This window comes from Taudactylus pleione, unplaced genomic scaffold, assembly GCF_031769625.1.
Source record: "Taudactylus pleione unplaced genomic scaffold, aTauple2 ptg000124l, whole genome shotgun sequence".
In the NCBI taxonomy this organism is placed as follows: domain Eukaryota; kingdom Metazoa; phylum Chordata; class Amphibia; order Anura; family Myobatrachidae; genus Taudactylus; species Taudactylus pleione.
This window is the reverse complement of record NW_028284526.1, coordinates 1847726-1872255: the sequence shown is the minus strand read 5'-3', so window position 1 is coordinate 1872255 and position 24530 is coordinate 1847726. Positions and strand designations below refer to the sequence as shown.

At 42.7% G+C, this 24530-nt stretch overlaps 1 protein-coding gene across 4 annotated transcripts in view; it reads left to right on the top strand.

Moving 5' to 3' along the window:
• SLCO2B1 (solute carrier organic anion transporter family member 2B1) overlaps positions 1–24530 on the top strand; it is a 141827-nt gene that overhangs the window by 84441 nt on the left and 32856 nt on the right. For 3 of the 4 annotated variants that reach the window (XM_088472471.1, XM_088472472.1, XM_088472474.1), the window contains exons 8-10: positions 3783–3888; positions 9775–9939; positions 21126–21324. In XM_088472471.1, coding sequence (XP_088328597.1) covers positions 3783–3888; positions 9775–9939; positions 21126–21324 — 470 coding nt within the window. The remainder of the gene's footprint in view (positions 1–3782; positions 3889–9774; positions 9940–21125; positions 21325–24530) is intronic. The other variant, XM_088472473.1, reaches the window with a different exon arrangement.

The following is a 24530-nucleotide window of genomic DNA, read 5'->3' as shown; positions in this document are numbered from 1 at the left end:
GCCACTCGTGCACACTGGCTGACCATCGACCTGCTAACGAGCGCTGTGTGCTCGTGAGCTGGTATGAATCATGGCCAATGACCACGTCCACCAGGATGATATGTCAAGATGATGAACCCCTGGTGGCGAAGTGGTCACTTACATTCTCCCAGCGGCAGTGGTGGCTCCTAATCACTAACCCTAATACTCCCCCTATTGCCTAACACTAACCTCCATCCCCAGCGCAGTCTAACCCTAACCGCTGGCATCCTCAGTATGTCAACATTTAAGGTGCCTACACACTAGACGATATTTTACATGATTTGCCCGATTTCGACGCATCGGAAAGACAAATCGTGTAAAATATGTACAAATCGGGAGTGTCCACTCACAATCACGATGCCGAAGCTCGTACCCGCCAGTCGTACATCGCATCTTCAGATCTCGCCTGCTGCAGGTAAGATCTGCCAATCTCATACACGATTTGGTGCAATAGATAGATTTTGTGCACGATAGATCTTTAGTCAGACTGGACACTTTTTAGCACCAGATCGTGTCCTGGAGAGCCGGGGAGCTGCCGGGAAGAGCGCATTGTCTAGTGTGTAGGCACCTTTAATGTAGCCACAGTTCCGATGAAGTTCTGAGGGTGTCAACATGTTGCCTGTGGACAGTGTAAACCATGCTGACACTCTATAGGGGACATTGTAAACAGGGGCACAGAGCATGGGGGGAGCGGGTGCTAATTACCCCCGGCTCTCCCTTACCTGTCAGTGGCCAGCAGGGTCACTCCTCAGCCCAGCAGACGCTGCTGTGTGCTGGGCTGCAGGGGGACCAGGGTGGCTGCAGCCAATCATCAGCAGAAGTACATTCTTATGGGAGTGCAGGGGAAAGGGGGAGAGTGATGACACTGATCAGCAGCAGCAGTCTCCTCTGGATTTGCCCCTGGCTGAGGGGCACACAACACCCCCCTGTGGAGTGCACAGCAAAAACTATTTGTTTTAACTTTTTTAAAGGAAGCGTGACCACGCCTACTGCCACGCCTACTGCCACACCTACTGCCACGCCTACTGCCACACCTACTGCCACGCCCTCAAAAATAATCGGGGCCCGCCAAGCCTCACTACAGACCTGATTGTGAATGTCTACATGGTCACTGTTGATCTTCTGACTGGATACCATAGGAAATGCTGGGGTATTTCAGGTGCTGAGACCCCCTCCTCTAGGACACAGTGTAGGAACATTTGGAGAAGTTGTTCTTCCTATTGGAATAGAGCAATTGGGAGTGATAAAAGGCATTTGGCAAAGACTGTTTCTTCCCAGGCTCCTGCAATTTACTAAATCCTCATATGTATAACCTGCATCTCAAACTCTCTGCTCTCATCTACAGTAGGATCAGGATGGGTTCTATTACTGTATCCTACTATAACAGGAAAACCATTAACACTTTATGTAAAACCATTATTTGTCCCTCTTCCCACTCCTGGGTAGTGAAGTGAATAAATAACGTAGTGAGGTGATCATTACATCTTGGTGAGTTTTGAGGAAATTAATGGTCACTTAACGCTACAAAATACTGTATCTTGTTACATTGTGAAACATTTCATATAAAAGGACGCTGCAGCCAGTGGCGTAACTATACACTTTGCTCCCCCCTGCCAAAAAAGTTTCTGATCCCCCCCCCAATTACTACTGTTACTACTAACTACAATGCTTTGATTCGCTATTTGAGCTTTTTGATGCATACAAGCTGTTGGTATATAAGCTACAGCATAACACTACACTGTGTTGTTTATTATGGAGGGCAGGGAAAGACATTATATTACAGGTTACTTTTTAAAATGTATTTTACAGCTACATTTGCTAATTATTTCACATTAACATTACGATATCAGTGCTGGGCAATAAGCAGGACTGGGGTAATATGCCAAACTTAGAGCGGTCACATACATCACTCCTTATAGGCTCCAGTCTAGGGCCCAGTGGCATATGGTACTCAGGGGCGTATCTATAATGGGTGCAGGGTGTGTACGCGGCACACGGGTCCCTGGGCCCAGGGGGGCTCCGCACCACACACCCTGCACCCAGAGCATACTTACTTCTCAGGAGTCCCACGTCGGAGCGGGGGTGTGGCGCTCTAAAAACGACTGGAAAATGGCCACTGTGGCCATTTTCCCGTCGTTTGCGCATGTGCAGTACAGGGAAAATGGCCGCTGCGGCCATTTTCCCGATGACCTGTGCATACTTTAAAGACTCTGGGTGCACTCTAGTGCCCAGAGTCTATAACTCCGGCGCTGGCCGCGCACAGGTCAGTGCGCTGCCGGCCGCCGGACAGAGAGGAGGGAACCCGTGTTGGAGACTGCACACAGGCCCCCTCCTCTCTAGAAACGCCCCTGATGGTACTGCTGGTAGGGCTCACACAAGTATCATGATCTTGTGAATTAAGAACTACAGTAGGTTTTATATACTGCTAATTGAAGGTTGTTAATTGATTTTCTTCCCACATGAAGTCATAAGTTCCCAGTACTTTCTTTACCCCCAGCTAATCAAAAGCAACTAGTCTGGCTGTCTGGAAAAGTCACTTGAGATTGGCTATAGCAGTAATGGAGAGTCCAATGGATGCCCTGCTTAATCATTTAGGAGTAGACAGCAGGGAGCCATTTTAAAATTGGATTTATCATTTGACTTCATTGGCTGAATAGCGTCATAATGGCCCCGCCCCCTGCTTCACAATGCCAATATTTTTGGCATTGTGAAGAGGGTGTGAAGTGATCACTTGTCCCCGCCCCCAGCTCCGCCCCCAATGTCACATCATTACCCGGCCACGCCCTTCACTGTGTGAAGAAGGAGGGAGCTGAATGTCGGCAAGTATGCAGTAGCTGTATAGAAACTATCATTAACATAAGGTACTGTAATAAATCCGGCTTGCGCTGCATCATGCAAGCACAGACTCTGCCGGACTGGCGCAGAATCGGACCCCAAATGAGCAAAACACTAAATATGACATTGGTTACTTACTGCAAACAAAAAGCTATTTATAGGGAAAGTTTTGTAACTGTAATCGGGGATTATAGGTAAAATAGATTTAATTGATATTGCTATTTAATGATGAGGATTACCATCTATGACCCTTACAAATATGTGTTTGAATTTGGGGAGAGTGAGATCAGTCTCCCAGCATAGGATAGGGCATTCAGAGATGGACGTTAATGCGATCGCAGGTGCCATTTCCTATGCAGAGCAGCTGCGAAAATATGCTAATGGTTCTAAATGTTACCCGAGCATAAGGACGCTCTCTATTAATGTTTCTCTATTAATTGCAGTCATTCTATGGCTGTTAATAAGACCATAAGTTACTAAATGAGTCACAATGCAGAATGTCTTTTTTTTGCTTTTGGATAACAGCAAGAAACCAGCTAGTACCGTCCTTGACATTATATGTAAGAATGAATAACATTGATTTGGTTTAAAGTTTCGTCCCTGGAGCCCGGCGCAGTCACGCTGAATAACCTTGACATTCTCCCATTTTTCATTAAGATTGCCCTATATTTGAATGAATCATCAGAGCCCCTCTGCTCTCTTAGGGGTCTATTTACTAAGCTGTGTTAGGAGATAAAGTGAACGTTGATAAGGTGCCAGCCAATCAGCTCCTAACTGCCATTTTTCAAACACAGCCTGTGAGATGGCAGTTAGGAGCTGATTGGCTGGTACCTTACCTCCGTTCACTTTATCTCCTAACACAGCTTAGTAAATAGCCCCCTTAGGATTTAATAGCACATGTTCCTTTAGTTATTTATTTTCTCCAGCAGGCCAGTAATGAGGACGCAGATGAGAACAAAGCCAGTCTGATTGAAGCATTTAAAAACACACCTGATCCAAATGAATCTGTCTCTTTGGCCAAGTTCATCAAAGGTAAGGCACCCTTGTAATAGTAAATAAATCAGGATATACTAGGGGCCATGTAAAGCTACATACACATCTAAAGATTATCTGTCCAACCAGCCAACTAGTTGATTGGTTGGAATGAGAATCTGGTAACGTATGGGAGTAACTGATGATCGGCAATTTGCTCCTAAATACTAGAAAACAGATGAAAATGGCGTCAGACAAGTTTGTTAAATATTTGATCTAAACAATTTGTTCAAACAGTTTTTGGCCATTTTCCGGCGTTTGGGAGCAAATTGCTGATTGTCATTTGCTTTCATACCTTACCAGGTTTTCATTCCAACCAATCAGCTAGTTGGCTGGTTGGACAGATAATCTTTAGATGTGCGGCCAGCTTAAGGCATCTATTAAGCTCCGTCGGGTGTTGGAATGGAACCTGAACAGAAACATGTTGGGAGGTTCTAAACAGTGGAAGATAAGAGAAGAGGTGGTTATTAATTATAGCAAACAACCGGAAGCTGGGCCGGGACACACCAAGCATCACATTTTGAATTAGATGCATCCTATGACTTATCGCAAGTATATCAGCGTTTAGTAACGCCGTATGCTTTTAGAATTGCGAATAAAGTCGGAAAGAAAAGCTCTCTCGATAAGAGCTGTCCTTTGAGCTATAAGGACTTCTGGGTATATGACCGGGGAGTCCTCCTTCACATGCGTGGCCGCCAGCCAGCGGATTGGTGAGCCGCAGGGAACACTAGGAGGGATTCAATTGGATCCATCTCAGAGAACAATTGAGGAGGAAAGCCCCTGGGATTCCATTAGACAACTAATGGCGATGACGTTACCTATCGAGCCCAATCTTCAGAAAGTTTAGCTTTCTGGAGCTCGTTGCATAAGGGGAATACAGTCAATCCAGTGAAAATAGTATTTTTGGATGTTTGACTGCATTTTGCAGGCGATCCCCTGCCCCGTGGGAGTTTTCTAGTACAGTTTAGTCCAGGCTTGCCTACCCTCCCGAATATTGGGTGCCACTCCCGACCCTCCGGAAAGGCAGGCAAGCCTCCCGGCTGCCGACTGAACCCCACATTACTTACAGAGACCCCCGTAGCGGAGGGGGCCAGCTGAATCGTGTCATCGTGGCCCCGCCCCCTGCTTCACAATGCCAATATTTTCGGCATTGTGAAGAGGGAGCGGAGCCACGATGACGCGCTCATCTGGCTCCGCCCCCATTGTCACATCATAACCCGGCCACACTCCCGGAAGGAGGGAGCTGAATGTAGGCAAGTATGGTTTAGTATCTGAAGGCCACCCCATAGAAGATCTATGTTCTGTTACAATGGGCCGTGGAGCAACAAGGAATATCTTGATATCCCTACAAATATACAGTAGCATGGTGACCCAGCGACCCCCCCCCCCTGGGCACTCACCACTCGTGCGTGCTCGATCGGCTCCGGCAAATGAAAGGAAAGTGAACACTACTGCGATCAAATTACTTTTGCACATCACAGGGACAGGACTGATTTTTAATAAATGAGGCCCCATTGTGTGCCAGAGAAATACAATGATATGAAACCATTTCAAATGTGTAAGACAAGCTGGGCTCCCATTCCCTCATTAGGTTTTATAAGGCAGTGTTATCAAGCTGTGTCCTTGTTATAGTGGGATTTGTCTACTTGGATTTAAACTATGGGCATATTGTTAATAAAATCTGCATAGAACTCATCACACATATGTTATGTGTATTTTATAAAGCACATATTTAGTCTAATCCCACATTTTACATATATGTGTGACTCACACTCACTGGCACAGGAACCTCACCAGCCCTCCCCACTCTGAGTCACAGTGTTACCCAGGGACATGCAGGCGGGGGAGGCAGAACCTCCTTTGTCATACTCCTGAGATTTGATATAAAAATTATTAGAATAATGCCAAGAAGATATTTAGAACTTCTAAACATCTTGTTTATTGTAATCATTTTTATAGTTAACACTCACCAGCTTTGTGGAGCTCCCTGGGACTGCAGGGAGTCGAGAGATGAGGCAGTAACAGCTCAGCCTCGGTTGATCAGTCAGGCACTGCTGGCAAAGCTGGGGGCGGGGCCACACCACGGGCAGTAAGAGCTAATAGAGGCATGCGTTTGAGTATAGGGGGCGTGCCTTGAGCACTGATGGACAGATATAGATGTGTCATGTGACCAGGAAGTGCACTGCAGTGTTTAGAGATGGAGCTCAGTCAGCAGCAGCAAGAGAAGACACAATGATGCAGGTAGGAGAATCAATGGACACTGAAGCTGAGTGAAGTGAGGGGAGGGTTACAGTGAGTAGGGTGTGAGACAAGCTCTCAGCACTCAGACTCATCTCCATGTGTGTCTCCCCAGCCATTGACCTCACCGCACGTCACTGATACCCATTATGACCAGATGTCCAAAGTGAACTACTCCATAATATTATTGGACACCTGGTAATTACTGATTATTGTAAGTGTTATAAAAATATAAATAAAGGTACCACAGTTTTTTTTTAATAAGATCTATCTGCCCCTCACCCCAAGAAGTAGGAAATGTTACATCCAGCATGGCCAGAACTACAGCCATCCCCTGGGACTGGTGATGACGTTGGTGCTGGCCCAGCTCTTATTTACTTATTATTTATTTATTAACAGTTTCTTATATAGCGCAGCAAATTGCGTTGCACTTTACAATTTGAATCAACATTAACATTTTACTGGGTTTTAAAAGACATACATACATAAAAGACATGCATACATACATACAGGGCCTGATTCAGAGCCGGACGCTCTGACAGAGCACTCGCTCTGAATCAGGGCCGTCCTTCTTGATTTTCAGAGCGGCCTCCTGGCTGCTCGCATAGATGTGGGTGACCACCCACAGCTATAGCGAGCGGCCAGGAAGATGGTCTTCACCATCGCGACCGTCAGGCTTGCGACGAAACCCTTGTGGTAGGGTCTCGTTGCCGCAAGCCCCAGAGTGCTTTCGGCTCTAACAGAGCCGGAATCTCTCCACTGACATCACTTGTGATGTCAGTGGGGCCGGCTCCAGACGGTAGGCGTTCCCATGGGAACGGCTCCATCTGGGCAGCCACTCCCCCGGCCCGCCCACTAAGGGGGGCGTGCTGTCACTCAACATCGACAGCACGCCCCCTTTGGTACGAGACCCGGAGCGACGGTTTGCCCGTCGCTATCCGGGTCTCCTGCATGCGCACTGGGCCACCATTGACCCGGTTGCGAGCGCTTAGCGCTCGCAAGTGGGTCTGAATCAGGCCCACAAGTCATACGTAAAAGACATACATAAGGGTAAGAGGGCCCTGCTCGTAAGCTTACAATCTATAGATTATCTCTTATCCCCTGGACATACATAGGTGGCAACACAGGCATTGCTAAACCTGTGCGTTGCGCAGAATATTAGAGAGGGATCTACACAGGGAGAACTTAGTGTTACACCCCTGAGACTGAGGAACTGTATGTAGTCATTTCTCAATTCATTTTATATTAGTCACTTCCAATCTCTTACCACTTTTACACCGGAGCTAAAACCCGGGTTTTTGAAGGGTTAACCCGGGCAGCTCCTTGGTGTAAAAGGGGAGAGAGTTGGATCGCCGGGTCGAGTGACCCGGCAATCCAACCCAGGCAACTAGCTGGGTTTAACACGGGCGTAGCCCGTGAAACCCTGCTGTGAGAACAGCGCACTCCGGGTCACGATGACCTGGAGTGCGCTGCTAGCCGGCCGATTGGTCCGGCTTCAGTGGCGCTTGGAGATTACGTCATCTCCAAGCGACCACTTTCACTCCACAAAAGCCGGGTCTATGCAGACCCGACTGCGGTGTGATCGTCGATAACTCGGGAATATCCCGAGTCGGCACCGGCAAAATTCCGGGTCTGATCCGGATAGGAACTCTGTTCCAACTCCGGGTCAGACCCGGAATTTAGGTGGAAATGGGGTATTAGACTTCAGATGTCTCCTTTTTGTCTTTGTTTTTCGCTTTTTTAATGCAAATTGTTTTACACATATTATATAAAATAGATGAATGCACTGATTGCTGTTTATACAGAGAAACAAATCAGAGCTGTAACTTGAGGGGTCAGATAATGATTAGTATTTTTATATAACAGAAATAGAGAAACCTTTTCTGATTTACGTGATGTGGGCGATGGAAGAGAACTTTCAGGTCCCATACCAACAATTCCATCACTATAAGATCTGCTGGGAGTTATAGTTCCACAACAGCTACATAGTCACCAAAGACTAAACAAACAAAAAAATCCCTGTTATACTGTACAGAGATGAATGCTATAAAACACCTTTAAAGTTCTCCTGTCATTGACATGGACTAAAAGCAGCCATTCTGTGAATGAGGATGCAGCCTAATTAATGACGAGGAACCGATGCCTAATTAATGACGAGGAACCGATGCCTTAGGAATATTTCACTCTGCAGTAACTCAGCGATGTCACTAACGAAAATCTAGGGGGCTAAATATTGATTGCGCACAATGGCTGCCTTCACCGTTTGCAGGTTACAAATGCGCTTTAAACCTAATTAATCACATTAATCATTACTCCAGTATAAATGATTCCTTGGACATTTATTACGCTTAGTCCATGATTTAAAGTAACACATTCTTACATATTTAATGTCCCTAATCAGCACATATATATTTATATATCCAGTTAGTTAGTCAGTTATTCGTTATTTAATTAGAGAGTTTCTTAAGTTGTCTCTAGTTGTAGAAATAAAAGTGACTGGCGTCTCAGCGCGCAGGCTTTTACCGTACAGATGGCGACTGCCTGCCCTTGTAGATTCCGCTCGCACAGTATTTTTTGATCTTGACACCTAGAAAGTGGTGTTATTCTCTGAATCCCCCCAGGAAGCAGCACACTTTCATTTTTCACAGATCATAAGTGCAGGTTCTCGCCACCATCGTCCTCCCTGCTGTCTATAAATACTTCCTTCAGAAGGCCCCAGGGGCTGAGATGTAAGGAGCTGCATGGCTGAGGTCTGGGAATCGATGTCCTCGCACATTTCGTGTGCTACATTCTGTCTCTGGGCTGTATATTCCTTAGGGGGAAAACCTGTTCCAGTCTTCACATTAGATTTAAGTAATACCAATAAACTTTAACAACACCACAGCGAACAGCGGACATCATTTTTGACACTGCCAAGATGTAATAAACTTGGCTGCAGTGATATTATTAGGCCAATATTTAAAAATATAAGGATTCTGATTGATGTAAGCATATTTTATCAAAGGCACCTCTGGAATAAATTCGGCCTTCATACTATAGGGGCATATGTATCAAAGCCTGATGTGAGATAATATATATCACCAACCAATCAGCTCCAAACTATCATTTCTTAAACACAGCCTGCAAAATGTAAGTTAGGAGCTGATTGGTTGGTGATATATATCTCACAATTTTATCTCACATCAAGCTTTGATACATAGGCCCCTAAATAAACATTCTCTAACCATGATTCTAACCTCACTGACTTTGAAAATACTTTTCATAAGATAATACTGTACATACGATTAAAAATTCACGGACGCCCCTTTCTCTGCAAATTTGTATAATTGTAGAATTTTATCTTTGTTCACTTCTATAAAATTTGAGTAGTATCTATTAACTACATCCCTTTGTGGTATATATTGTGCAAGCTCCAAAGCCTGGGTTAAAATTATGCACCGTGAATGGACTGTAATAACACATTGCTTATAGTAATGGCGGAATATAGCACAATAATTGCATTTCCAATACAATAGCATTAGAATATATGGTAAGGGTCTGTTGCTTTGTAAGAGATATCGGTAATAAAAAACGGTATAATTTCACGCGACATAAAGTTCTTGTCTGGTGTCATCGTTTGTTTTTGTTTTCTCTCCTCTTCCAACTCAGTTTTCCCAAAAGTATTACTGAGAACGCTGAAAAATCCGGTGTTTATTTTGGTGGTCTTTGCGCTAGCAAACCTGTCCGTCATGATATGCGGCCTGGCGACATTTATGGCCAAATTCCTAGAGAGACAGTTCTCCATTACTGCCTCCTTGGCCAACCTGATGATAGGTACGTATGCAGATATTTGCTTTATCTAGATATTTTGTTGGCTTATAATTAACTCAGATTTCTGATACATAAAGTGGCGGAAAGTTCATAGAAATGCCAGTAAGTCATTCATTGCATGATGTCCGTGTCAGGCGGTGCTTATCTCACACCGTGCTGCTAATTCAGAAGGACCGATGATACAATGGGCCGTATTCAATTAATGGCGAAAATGGGCAATTTCGACAAAAAAACAGCGATATTTATGCCAAAAACAGGCGAAACGCAATTGGTGCAAAAAAAACTGGAGATAAGTTTTCTCCATCCCTGACCAGGCGAAAAAAATGCAAAATCCCTATTTTTTTGCTAAAAATGTGGGGATTTCTTTCAGAACCCTTTAGACGCCCCCTAACGATAAATGACCCAAATTTTTTTTCGTGAGTTGCGCACTTTGGCGTGAAAACATAATAAAAAACATTGAAAATCATAGGAAGCTATTTTTTTTTCCAGGAAATTACTGTTCCACGTAAATTGGGGGTACATTAAAATGGGGGCAAGTACATTTTAGTGTCGTACAAACGCAATTTAGAAAAATGTAAAAAACTACCTGCTGCGACCGCGTGCAATGCTTAAAATACTTCACACATCCATACAGCCCCCCCAAAAATCAGACCCAATACATTAAAACCATTCTTACTTTTATTTTTTTCACCCAAAATTGCGCGGTCGTTTTTCGCCAAAGTGCGCAACTTACAAAAAAATTGGGGGGTCATTTATCATTAAAGGGGGGGGGGTCCAAAGGGTTCTGAAAGAAATCCCCACATTTTTAGCAAAAAATAGGGATTTTGCATTTTTTTTCACCTGGTCTGGATGGAGAAAACTTATCTCCAATTTTGCTGTGGATGGTGTACAGCGGGATGGCTTGGATATGTTGCTGACCTTGGTTGGTGCTTTTGCCACCTTCAGTTACATTACTCTGTGGGACCTGCCATATGCCACTGTATATGCCCACGTCCTGAGAGACGCCCACATTGCACCTAGATAAGTGTCTTGATAAATATTTCAGCTTACTATTCAACTGGGATGTGTATTTACCAGGATACTAGTGTCTAAATTAAGGGTGGGTAATAAGCATCCCCCAGCTGTTGCAGAACCAAACATCCCAGCATGCCCTCCCACAGTTTTGCTATTTGGCTATGCTAAAACTGTTGCAAGGCATGCTGGAATATGTAGTTCATCAACAGCTTATTACCCAGCCCTGAAAATTCTTCAGAGACTTTTTCAATTTGGACAGTTCATCTGATCTCCTGGAACTATCCCTAAAGCTGCATACACACACAACGATTTTGTTACCAACGATTTTGTGAACGATTTTTATGAACGATTATCTGTCAGATTATCTGTCAGATTTTTTAAAGTGTAATGAATGATTTTTATGAACTACAAACGATTTTTGCATATTCCCATAATGAAAATCGTTCAGTTGACAAGTCTGACTAAACTACAAACTACAAACGTGAACGCGCATGAACGAAAATCATTCATCATTTGACTCAGAAAGTGAACAATTTTTTCAAATGATTATCGTTAAACGATATCGTTTAACGATAATCGTTAAAAAAATCGTTGTGTGTGTATGCAGCTTTAAGCTGCATACACACACAACGATTTTGTTACCAACGATTTTATGAACGATTTTATTAATCATTAAAAAAATCGTTATGTGTGTATGCAGCTTTACTGGTAACTTTTGGAGGTACTTATAATATACACCTTTGGTCCCTAATTAAGACTTTATAAATACAGCAATTACCAATTTTAATTATGGTTCAGTGGTCGATAGGAGGTTATTTCATTACTGTTTTCATTGGTGTAATGTCTGTATTTAGTTATTTATTGTTTCTATCATTTATTACATTTACATTTAGTTACAAGCCTTCTGACTCCTATTGATTTGATTAATGTATATTTTTCTGCATTCTTTCCTAGTCCAATGTTTTTCCAGACAAGAGATTTGCAAATCACCTGCAATTAGAAATACAGAGTATTGTAGCTCTGTCCTGAATTTACTTTAATTCAATTTAAAGGAAAAAAAGGCAAATAATTACACCTGAATCACATTACCCCCAATTTAATCTGCTATTATCAAATGATGGTTTCCGTATAACATAATCTTAGCTAACAATTAGAAACTCAAATACAACTTTGTAAAATAAATCTGAATCATGTTAATGACACGATCGTGGTTTTTAGCTACAATGATTGTCAACTATCATAATTTTATCAAAATTTACATGTATTTTAATTGATTAAATTAGATCTCTGCTAAATGAAGCTTCTGGTTGAGTCTCGGGATGACGGCACATCTGCGTGAGTGGGATAATATTTTGTGTCAGGAATACGGTTGTATAAAGCCCCAGAAATAATGCGCATTGCTTGGATTTTGCTCACTGAGGTACACGCAATTCTTCAAACGCAATGCCGCTGTTTACGTAATTTTTTGCTGCTGCGAAAAAAAGTCCGGAGAATCTTTGGGCAGAATTCAATTCAATGCGATGATGAATAGCCGCGGGAGGGAGTTCCCGCAGCTATTCAATGCACCACGATGTTTGGGCGGCTAAAGGATTTCTTCTCACACCCCCCTGGGGATGCGGCTTAGCGCGGCGCTAACAGCTGCGTGCCCAGCACTTTAGCCAGAGAATGACGGTTCTTGCATCTAAACACCCAGGTTAAGTCGCGAGAACCGGCATTCTCTGACTTAACCAATTCCCGACCAGGCAAACAGCGCAGTGTATTGAGTAGCTGCTACGCAGACCCATCGCATAGTGATTGACAGTAAGTGCCGTTTGTGGGTGTTTACGGGAGAGGGTGGTCGGGGAAATTCAGGCGTGTCAGTGCGTTTGCACGCCATTGCATGGCGTGCATATATTATCCACTGTGAAGCCATATGCGGTGTGATGTGTCATAGCGAGAGTGGCTGTTGGCAATTTGTGTGTAAGGTCAGGGCTTGTGCAAATATGCGTATGGGTGCGATGGTACTCGATTGTACCGATGGTTTCACTATTCTGCTAAGGATTACGGATGTGTGCAATGTAAAGTGGGCGTTCTTATGTAGTGCTGAGTTTGCATTGCGATCGTACTGGTTTGGCTTGCTATCGCAGTTGAACTGCGTGCGTACGCTATATTGCGATCTGTAGTGAATCAGACCCTGAGTCAAATCTTGGCACTCATACTCAGATCTCTGCACTCATACTCAGATCTCTGCACTCAGACTCAGATCTCTGCACTCAGTCGGATCTCTGCATTCTGGAAGAGGGGAAATACCAGCGCTAATCTCTATATCTAAATATACAGAGGACAGTTGATTAAACATAAAAAAGTATAATTTAATGGTCAACAATCAATAAAACATCACAAATGCATGAATGAAAATAAATAATACTGAAAATAAATAAATAAATAAATAAGGAAAATAATAATAAAATCAATTTCCCACAAATGTTGGTGTGATACATCTGGGGTGAGTTCCTTAATGAGTACTCCATCCAAAAACATGAGCTGGATTGATGGAAATGTCTTATAAATGTCCCTTAGGTGATAAGATTACCGGTATACATGAGGGAATAGTCACAGTCCTGGGCAGCATGCAGCAGCCATAGTGGTTATTTTCAGGGCTGAATGTTTCCACCAGGAGATCGTGAAACCGCCAAAGTAAACAGGGATGAATGGATCCAATAAGTAAATAATACCAGCAAAATGGAAGGAGTGCAGTCAATTCTGCAGGCTCAATGCGTTTCGCTGGCTAGGGGTACATCCAGTTTCCTCAGGAGCATGTCCATAAGTGATCCAAAGTGGCATTTATATATGCTTCTCAATTAGAGAAACGAGTGGCACATGTGTCAATCAGCAAGCAGTCAATCATACAATTTCTAATACATAAATTAACAATAATCAACTGTCCCCAATTGAATATATACATATAAAAATAAATTTAATCCTACATGTCACATCATATAAACCTAAGAAATGAATAAAGTACCTCAAACTCATATGCTTATTGTATCGACGGAGTCCCGCGTCACATGACAAATCATGTGACCCGGAAATCCGTTCGGAACACGGAAGCGCATATAACATAATTCACACTTAGTTCTCACAGCAAGCGTTACTCAATGTTCCATTCTAAATAAACCTTATACGTAGAGATTAATCTTAAGGAGCTCGAAATAATAAACTCTGTCGGAACATCAAACATTTCACTTCTATGTGCGGGACTACATATCCCTTAAGTCTCTAAGCTGGTCAGGTGAGATAGTTTCTTGTCACATGACAGGGACTGTATGAATGAAAAGGCTGATTTATCCCTGTTTATACCTAAAGTGCTGTCTACGGGACCACATATCCCATGAGTCTCTACGACAGTCTCGGGATGCACAGCCTAGAAACTTAAAGGACTCAATTCTTAAAATATAAAATATAAAGGCATTATATGTATAATATTAATTCAGTCCCCACCATAGATTCAAATATGAAACCTCGATTATAGATAATTATATACTAAAGATATGTTATTATAACACCTTTACATTACTATATATGTGTACAATTAAACTACATATCCCAGAGGTCTGAGTGCTCATCTCTGATCGTGTGACAATTCAAAAAAAAAAAAAAATATTATAAATAAATATAAAATGAAATAATGATAAATTAAATACCTTGTCCAAAATGGACATTAACTAATAATAAATTGATGTGGTATCAATAAATATCTATCAGACACCATAAAACAAAAACATAAAAACAAGCTACAGTATTCTCACTAAAATACAAATCTAGACTTCAACTAAGAAATAGATGAAAATGGTAATGGTAAAGATGGTTAATTCATATATCAAATCACTACATTCAGTTCTATTGCCTCATTGAGGCCATCAGGAAAAAGTGAATTGTATTTCAACATCCAAAAAATCTCTCTGCAACATAACTATATATCTATTACCCCCCCCCCCCGATCTAGATGGGGAATATGTTCCAATCCCACAATCGATAATTGGTTAGGATCACTTAGATGTTTGTCCATGAAGTGGCGTGAAACACTATGAAGGGAATTTTTATTAATAATGTTTCTACGGTGTTCCATGAACCGAGTCTTTAAAGATCTCATCGTTCTACCAATGTAATATATCTTACATGGACAAGATAGTACATAGATAATATATTTAGAGTCACAGTTTATAAATGAGACAATTTTATAAGTATCATCTCAGTTGGGTAAAATAACCTCTTTCGTATATCTGGGAATGTGAGTGCACATAGTGCAGCGTGTTTTCCCACACCTAAATAAACCAGATTGTTTTACCGTCAGCCAATCTGAACCCTTCTGATCATCATTTTTCTGCATCCTAAGATGGCTGGGTGCTAGAATGGTTTTGAGAGTCTTATTTTTCCTAAAGATAACACCTGGTTTATCAGGCAGAATGTCCTTCAGGATATTATCCTGCCTCAATAGTTGATAATTCCGTGAAATTATATTTCTGATTTCCCTAAAGCTGTTGGTATATTTACATATAAAGGCTATTTTTCTATTTTCTATGATGTTAAACCTTTCTTGTCTGATTGAGTTTTTATCTAAAATAACACTCCTGTCCATATCCAAAACTTCCTTATAGGTATTAATTAATAATGAGTCATGATATCCACATTCTTTGAATGCTTCAATCATATCTGATGCTTGTTTGGAAAAAAACATCCAAGCTGCTGCAATTGCGCCAAAGTCGCATCAGTTGACTCTTGGGAATGTTGACCTTCAAAGGGGCAAAGTGAACACTCTGAAAATGCAAATAAGAATGGGTATTGACAGACTTATTAAAATTGGAAGTTCAAATCCTATTTTCTTTAATCTCCAAGGAGATATCTAAAAATCTATCTTATGTTTATTAAATATGAACGTGAAGGATAAATTAAATAAATTAGTGTTCAATGAATCAACAAAAAGAATAACAGAAGTGATATTCCCATTCCAAATAAAAAATAAATCATCTATGTCCCGGCCATAGAAGACCAGGTTCGTGTCCCAGCCTCCTCCCCACACATGGGTCTCCTCAAAAACACCTATGTATAGGTTGGCATAGCTGGGCGCAAACCTGGTCCCCATATCCATACCATTGACTTGCAAATAAAAAGTGTTAAGAAACAAAAAATAATTGTGTGATAAAATTAATAGAATCCAAAAGAAAGTGCTCATGTTCTACAGAGAGATCTCCATCATTTGTCAATCTTTCCCTAATGACCTCGACCCCCTGAGAATGTGGAATAAGTGTATACATTGCAGCTACATCCAGGGTTAAAAAGGCATACGAATCCTGCCACTCAATATCTTTTATTTTATTCAGAAAATGTGTTGTGTCAGCCAAATGTGATTTTAAAGTGCTCACCTGTGATTGAAGAAAATAATCAACATAAAACAACAAATTAGACATGAGAATTAATACCCGACACAATAGGGCGACCAGGAGGTGAAGTGAGGGACTTGTGAATTTTAGGTAAAAAATAGAAGGTTGGAGTGACAGGAAAAAATGGTAACAAAAAACTATATATATCTTTGGAAATGACTCCCAAGGTCTTGGCTGAATCCAACAAACTCTTAAAAGCAAGTAAAAAATCACTAGTAGGGTCCTTCAAGAGAACTGAATAAAAATGTATATCTTGTGGTTGTCTAAGAGCCTCAGTTTCATAATACAAATGATCCATAATAACTAGGCCACTGCCTTTGTTGGCTACTTTGATAATAATCGATGTATCCTGGGTTAACTTTTTTATTGCTCTTTTCTCCTCCCTAGATAAATTTGAAATATACCTAGAGCTTCCCTGTTTTGAAATACAGAGGGTTTTGAGATCCTCTAATGTGATCTTGTAAGACATGTCAATATGATTACTCCTCGCGCTCATCGGAAAAAGATCAGAATTTCTCTTAAATGGGTCTCTCAACCTAGTATTATCAAAGACTTTAACCTCTTTATTCATAGATATATCTTCATCCACATCAACAACATTACCCTCGAACCATAATTCCTCCAACATGGACAGGGATTGGTTATCTGTCTCATTTAATATAATTGGTACTGCGGCATCTCTAGATCGAATAGGCTCTTTTTTGGCAAAATATCTTTTTTGCGACACAAAGTACGAACATAGCGATTAAGATCCACATACAAATCAAATATGTTAGGTTCACTGGTGGGTGAAAATATAAGACCTTTTTTAAGTAATAGAAGTAGTTGTGAATCATCTAGTTGAATAGAAGAAATATTATAAATACTGTTATTTTCATTCTGAGTGGACTTAGGGATGACATCTGATCGTGTGTTTATTCTGGTCTTTTTATGTTGTCCCTTATTAATCTTCCCTCCTCTCCTGCCTCTGGACTTGAATCTCTTCTCCTTTTTGGGGGGCCCGAATGATATGAATTTAGATGGTATATCATATCTCTGTTGTGTTTTGGTCTGGCCCCTAAAAAAGTTACGTCCTCTGATTGACTTTCCTTGGTGGAATGTGTTCCTGATGGTTCCATAGGATGGGCATTAAATCGAACCTGCTGTCGAGTAAAATTAGAATATTTATATTTGGGAGAGTCTCTATTTCTGGTTATCAATGGACTATACCTATTATGGTGAGTAAACTGGCTAAATTCAGAGCTATACTTCCTACTCTTGAAGTTAGACTGTCTATCTAATTCCATCTGAGTTTTGCCCTGCCACATTCTATCCTTTCCCATTTGTTTCTCTTTGGGTTTGGATCTATAGGTTCTGACTGAATTGCTATCATAATCTGTCAAGTCTCTCCTACCAGTACCCCTAGCCAGCGAAACGCGTTGAGCCTGCAGAATTGACTGCACTCCTTCCATTTTGCTGGTTTTATTTACTTATTGGATCCGTTCATCCCTGTTTACTTTGGCGGTTTCACGATCTCCTGGTGGAAACATTCAGCCCTGAAAATAACCACTATGGCTGCTGCATGCTGCCCAGGAATGTGACTATTCCCTCATGTATACCGGTAATCTTATCACCTAAGGGACATTTATAAGGCATTTCCATCAATCCAGCTCATGTTTTTGGATGGAGTACTCATTAAGGAACTCACCCCAGGTGTATTACACCAACATTTGTGGCAAATTGATTTTATTATTATTTTCCTTATTTAATTCTTTTTTTTCAGTATTATTAATTTTCATTCATGCATTTGTGATGTTTTATTGATTGTTGACCATTAAATTATACTTTGTTATGTTTAATCAACTGTCCTCTGTATATTTAGATATATAGATTAGCACTGGTATTTCCCCCTTTTCCATTTATGTCTAATTTAGGGGCTCACATCCCCTATATACCAGCTGTTCTCAGACAGCACTCAGGTTTTTTGTATATATTTGGATCTCTGCACTCAGACTCAGACCTCTGCACTCAGTCGGATCTTTGCACTCAGACTCAGATCTTTGCACTCCGTCAGATCTCGGCACTCAGACTCAGATCTCTGCATTCAGACTCAGATCTCTGCACTCAGTCAGATCTATGCACTCAGACTCAGATCTCTGCACAGATCTGCTGATATCACTCGGGATGTCAGTAGTGGACTTCCTGACTATTAGAGCAGGAAGTCCACTCGGGCTTGCGAGACCTGAGACCCTACCACAAAGTCTCCTGCCCTGCCCGCTCGCACTAGCTGTGGGTGGGCAAAATTCCTCCTGGCCCTGATTCAGAGCATGCGCTCGCAAATACCGAGCGCCTCTGAATCAGGCCCTAAGTCAGATCTCTGCATTCAGACTCAGATCTCTGCACCCAGACTCAGATCTCTGCACTCAGTCGGATCTCTGCACTCAGACTCAGATCTCTGCACTCAGACTCAGATCTCTGCATTCAGTCGGATCTCTGCATTCAGACTCAGATCTCTGCACTCAGACTAAGATCTATGCACTCAGAATCAGATCTCTGCACTCAGTTGGATCTCTGCATTCAGACTCAGATCTCTGCACTCAGATTCAGATCTCTGCATTCAGACTCAGATCTCTGCACTCAGACTGAAATCTCTGCACTGTGGGCCAGATTCATTAAGCATCGCAACTGCAACAGCGCACACAGTTGGCCGATTGTTGCGTACTGTGTATGCATATGCATCACAGTGTGCGTGCGCAAAGGCACCACTGCGATCGCACTGTGATCACGAAGACCACAGAGAGTCATTGCAGAGTGATTAACAGGCAGTGAGCATTTGGGGATGGTAACGGGGGGGTTGTCGGCGAAATGCAGACTTGCTCATCCGTTCACCGCTATTGCGTGGGCGTGTATAAATTAGCCAATGTGATTGCATACCCAGCTTGAGTGCTTACTGCGTGCAAAGAGGTCAGCAATTTCTAAGTTAATTCTGGGCTGCTGTAATTCTGCGTTAGGGGCCAATGGTACTCGATGTTACTGATGTTTATGGAGGTTTGCAAGGTATTATGGATGTGATATAGCGGTAGTGGGAGGCAGTGGGCGTCTCTATGCTGGCTGTGCCACGGCATTGCGCTAACATTCATTAACATATTTTTGCAGAAGACCTGCATGCGATTACGGAGCCTTGATCGCAATAGCCATCTATAATGAATCAGGTCCTCAAATGTCTGCATTCATAGTCGGAGAGCCTGATAATCACGCATCATCCCAATGTGACCGCAGAGATCTACAAAACAGTCGCTATTGCAATGGTGTAGGTTTTAAAACAATAAACATGATGCTTTACATTGCATTACTTCCATTTTGGCATGCCACATTCAACGTACTGCTGCCCCCCTTGTCCTTATCGACATTCCGTGAGTGTCTCTCTGTTGGGTATTCTGGGGCTGATTTAGATGTGGGGGCTAATGCTACAGCCGCCTGGAAATGTATGGAGACACCCACAGCTGGTCGCGCAAATCCAGGCAAGTACGTACAAATACACGTGGTCGCAGATCGTTTGATAATTGACAATCTGACTAACCCTATGGTCACACAGAATGGGCGAGAGAGTTAAGACGCTGGCGCCGTATTTTCTGTGTACCGGATCGCAGATGTAGGCAGATACATGCCCCGAAAACGGTCACGACATGCCTGCATTTAGCCACCACTCCCCAAACCGCTCCCAAACGGTCCCTGAATGTGAATCAGTTTGCAATGAAATGATCACAAGCATACCTTGGCACTGAGGGCCTGATTCAGACCTGTTCGCGAGCGCTCGCAAGCGGGTCGATGGTGGCACAGTGCGGCGCACGATGGAGCAGGCTCCGTCGTGCGCATGCGCGAGACCCGGATAGCGACGGGCAAACCCTTGCTCCTGGTCTCGTACCAAAGGGGGCGTGCTGTCAATGTTGAGTGACAGCACGCCCCCTTTAGTGGGTGGGCCGGGGGCTTGGCTGCCCAGACGGAGGCGTTCCCATGGGAACGCCTACCGTCTGGGGCCGGCCCCACTGACATCACAAGTGATGTCAGTGGGAGTGCTTTCAGCTCTGTTAGAGCCGAAAGCACTCTTGGGCTTGCGGCAACGAGACCCTACCACAAGGGTCTCGTCGCAAGCCCGATGGTCGCGATGGCAATAGCTGTGAGTGGTCACCCACAGCTATGCGAGCGGCCGGGAGGCCACTCTAAAAAAACAGAAGGCCGGCCCTGATTCAGAGCGAGCGCTCTGTCAGAGCGTCCGGCTCTGAATCAGGCCCTGAGTCAGCCCCCCTGTGTATGTGTGTAAATATATATCCCTGAAGCCTCATCATTTTATTTGGTCATGGATCTGCTCTGTAACATTTTTATTATTATTATTATAATTATTATTATTATTATTACACACATATGTATAGAACTAAACAGCGCAGCAGTGAAAATCAGGGTTGCATAAAATTGGATTTACAAACAAAAACAAAAAAACAGATTTATTTGATTTAAATAGGATTTTTTATTAAAACATTTTTTAAATAAAGGTTTAAAAATGTAAAAGGTTTCCTTAAAATTTTTTTTTATAAAAACTCCTATTTAAATCAAATAAATCCGTTTTTTATTTTATCTTTTTTTTTTTTTTTTATCCAATTTTATGCAACCCTGAATTCCAAACAATTCCTACATCACATTCTCCCATCGCTCCTATCATTGCTGTGATAGAACTGTCAGATAGGTTGTATGATGCGATCTGGATCTTGTCCTCCGCAGGGGCCGTGAACATCCCCGGAGCCATGTTCGGCATTGTCATCGGCGGAATTATAATGAAGAGGTTCCGTTTTTCCCCGAAGCAGTGTGGCGCAATGTGCGTATTTGCTGTGTTATGTTGCGTCCTATTTGCTATCCCTCTGATCTTCCTGCGATGCTCAACTCAAAAGTTTGCCAGTCCTCATTCTGACCAGCAACTGAGGTGAGAAAGATTCCAGGTCATTTATTATATAAACTGATTATTTGCACTACAACATTGTATATGAACATAAGTTGACACATTTCTAATAATAAGTAATCAACTACATAGAGATAATAATATCCTGTACTGATGATAGTAATAGGAAACCACGACTCCTTACTTTAAGGTTCTAATGGAAGATGTCATTGTGATGTTTGTAGATTTAATTCTATGCAAATCTCTGTGCATGTCTGCCGATCCTGACCAGGAAGTTTTATTTGGAGACCGGGACTGCGGAAATGTATTATATATATATATATATATATATATATATATATATATGTGTGTGTGTGTGTATATATATATATATATATATATATATATATGTATATAGTGTATACTAGCGACCCGCCCCGGCTTCGCACAGGAGCAATTTAATCTCGCCAAAGCCCCCTACATCTCATCACAACCTATGCCATGTCACCACAGTCCCCTGCATCCCACCACAACCCCCTGCTTCTCACCCCTGCCCCATGCATCCCACCACAGACCTCTGCATCTCACCACAACCCCCTGCTTCTCACCCCCTGCATCTCACCAGTGTCGCTACAACCCCCAATGCTGCTGCCCTGCAGCTGACTGGGGCCCTGCCACTGGGGTGTGCTGGGAAGAGCAAGAGGATAATGGATGAGAGATTTGTATTGCAGCTTCCATAAGTATTATCAGCAGCATGTCCCCGGGGCTGGGGCACCTGGGCACAGGGTTGGACTGGCCCACAGGGGTACATGGAAAATCCCCGGTGGGCCCCACTGCCTAAGGGCCCACCCCCTCTTCAAGGTGTCAGGTTCCAGTACCTCAAATTATACATTGTTATTCTATTAGATGGTCAGTTATCTGGTGGAGCAGTACCACTGATCAATATGGGTGATTGGTTCCCTTCTATGCAATCTACAAGGATTGATTAGCCAAGCATTTTGGGTGACTGGCCACCCCCCCTCTGATGGATAACCACACCCCTTAAGCATGGGTCCCTACCACTGCATTCCCCGATGGGCCCTTCATGCCCCAGTCCGACACTGCCTGGGCATATTTCGGTATTCTCTATGCGCACCCTTTCTCAGCTGCCGAACATGGTGATGAGCAATGTCTTTTTGTACCCTGTATTTCCTGGTCATCCTGTCAATCTTCCTCGCCGTGGTGCCCTTGTTCGAAAACAACACTGACTTCCATGGGAAGTGCCTCCTGTTCACCGCGGGCGTGTGGTTGAGCAGGAACATCACACTAGAGAGGGAGCACTTCATGGTGGAGGAGTGTTGGCCGGAGTCTACTTGCAGGTTTACGGTAGGGATGGACATCGGCATCCAATAGTTACTAAGCATCCGATGGCAGTGTGTTTATCCGTTTGATGTTGGTGGTCTGATATTTGTCACCATCTAATGGAATACATTTGATGGTGTTCCGAAGGTTGTTATAGCTATGCCTCCCCCGGCTCCTTCCTGGCTACTGTGTCTGCATCAGGGCATCTTCATGGGTTCATTGGGGCTGTCTTTTAGTCTTTGTCTGCCTCAGACGTGACCCTGCTTAGTCCCTGACTCCCTCCCCTCTCTAGGCTGCTGGTAAGCTACAGGGCACATTGCCATCTCTAATAGGCTCTCGCTGTCTCTTGCTCCCTATACAGCAGCTCGGTGCAAGACTTTTTCTGCTTGGCTTCCTCATCACAGATGAATAGTTCAAACACCTAAACCTTCCCCTAACAATGTTATATATAAATATATATATATATATATATATATATACACACACTCATGCATTATCTTACTACACTTTCACTGATGATGGAGATGTAATGAGAGTAGTTTGTGCTAGACTTACATTATATATAGTGTTTTATACTGTAGTAGTTATTTCTAAGATTGTACGTGTGGCATAAAGAAGCAGGTCCAAGCTCTTCATCCAGAAGTACACTTATGATAATTGATGCCCCCATTACTGTATTCTCTTTTTCGCACATGTTTGCAACTCCGCAGTTTTTGACTGTTTTGGCCAATTGATGACATGAATGTAATAGTAATACTATTATTCTACAGTATATCACCTAGTCAGCATCATTATCATTTAAGAACAGGAAACTTAGGGCATGGTTCTGTGTTGGGAGCAAAGGAAAAAAGATCTTAGTATAACCACGTTACACTGCAGGTGGGGAAATGTAAGATGTGCAGAGAGGTCAAATTTGGGATTGGCGCATCCAAATTTCAGTGTAATAATAAAGCTGCCCGGCATTTGTGGGCCTCATGCAAAAGTAGCTGGTATTTACCCTGTATACAAACATTAATAAAAGTATTTGCACCCCCTGCAGTGCAACATGGTCTGTGTCAGATACAAAGTTATTTGCTTTGTTTGATTTGCTCCCAGCTCAGCACCAGCCCCTTTATGTTATCAGCCGAGCCAGTTCCACAAACCCATCATTTACCTATTGATATGTGTCAGATCTCACAGCCATTTCCCCGTAATCACATCCACTTTGATAATAACCTCACCCACTTAATCTCCTGTAGTTTATTCTGGCAGTTTCACCCACCGTGGGCATATGCACGGGTACCAACAATAGGGGCTACAGCAAGATGTGTGGCAATAATGATAATTGTCATCCCTTTGCTAGATTAGACTATGGTCAATGTTTCTCAGCGAACTCTTTTTAATATTTTGCTACTTGTGTACTTTACCGACTCATTGCAGAGAGAACCCAAGTGTCCTACACTCATTATTATTATCAATCATGGTAATGTATAAATCCCCTTCATGGAGAGGACCCTGACGTCATCAGCCAGTGTCCAGCGTCATTCCCTACCACCCAGGTGGGCATAGAGGGGGAATATAACCTTGTGGCGAGCATAGCAAGCCACCGAGCCCGAAGCATGGCAGGGGACAACTTTCTTCTTTAGGTGGGGAAAACTTTCAGTACTTGTGTACGTAAAGTACACAAGTACCATTTAAAACATTCATTGGGATCTCTATACAAAGAGTCCGTACAGTACACAAGTCTCTCTGCAATGAGTCCGTAAAGTACACAAGTCTCTCTGCAATGAGTCCGTACAGTACACAAGTCTCTCTGCAATGAGTCCGTACAGTACACAAGTCTCTCTGCAATGAGTCCGTAAAGTACACAAGTCTATCTGCAAAGAGTCCGTACAGTACACAAGTCTCTCTGCAATGAGTCCGTACAGTAC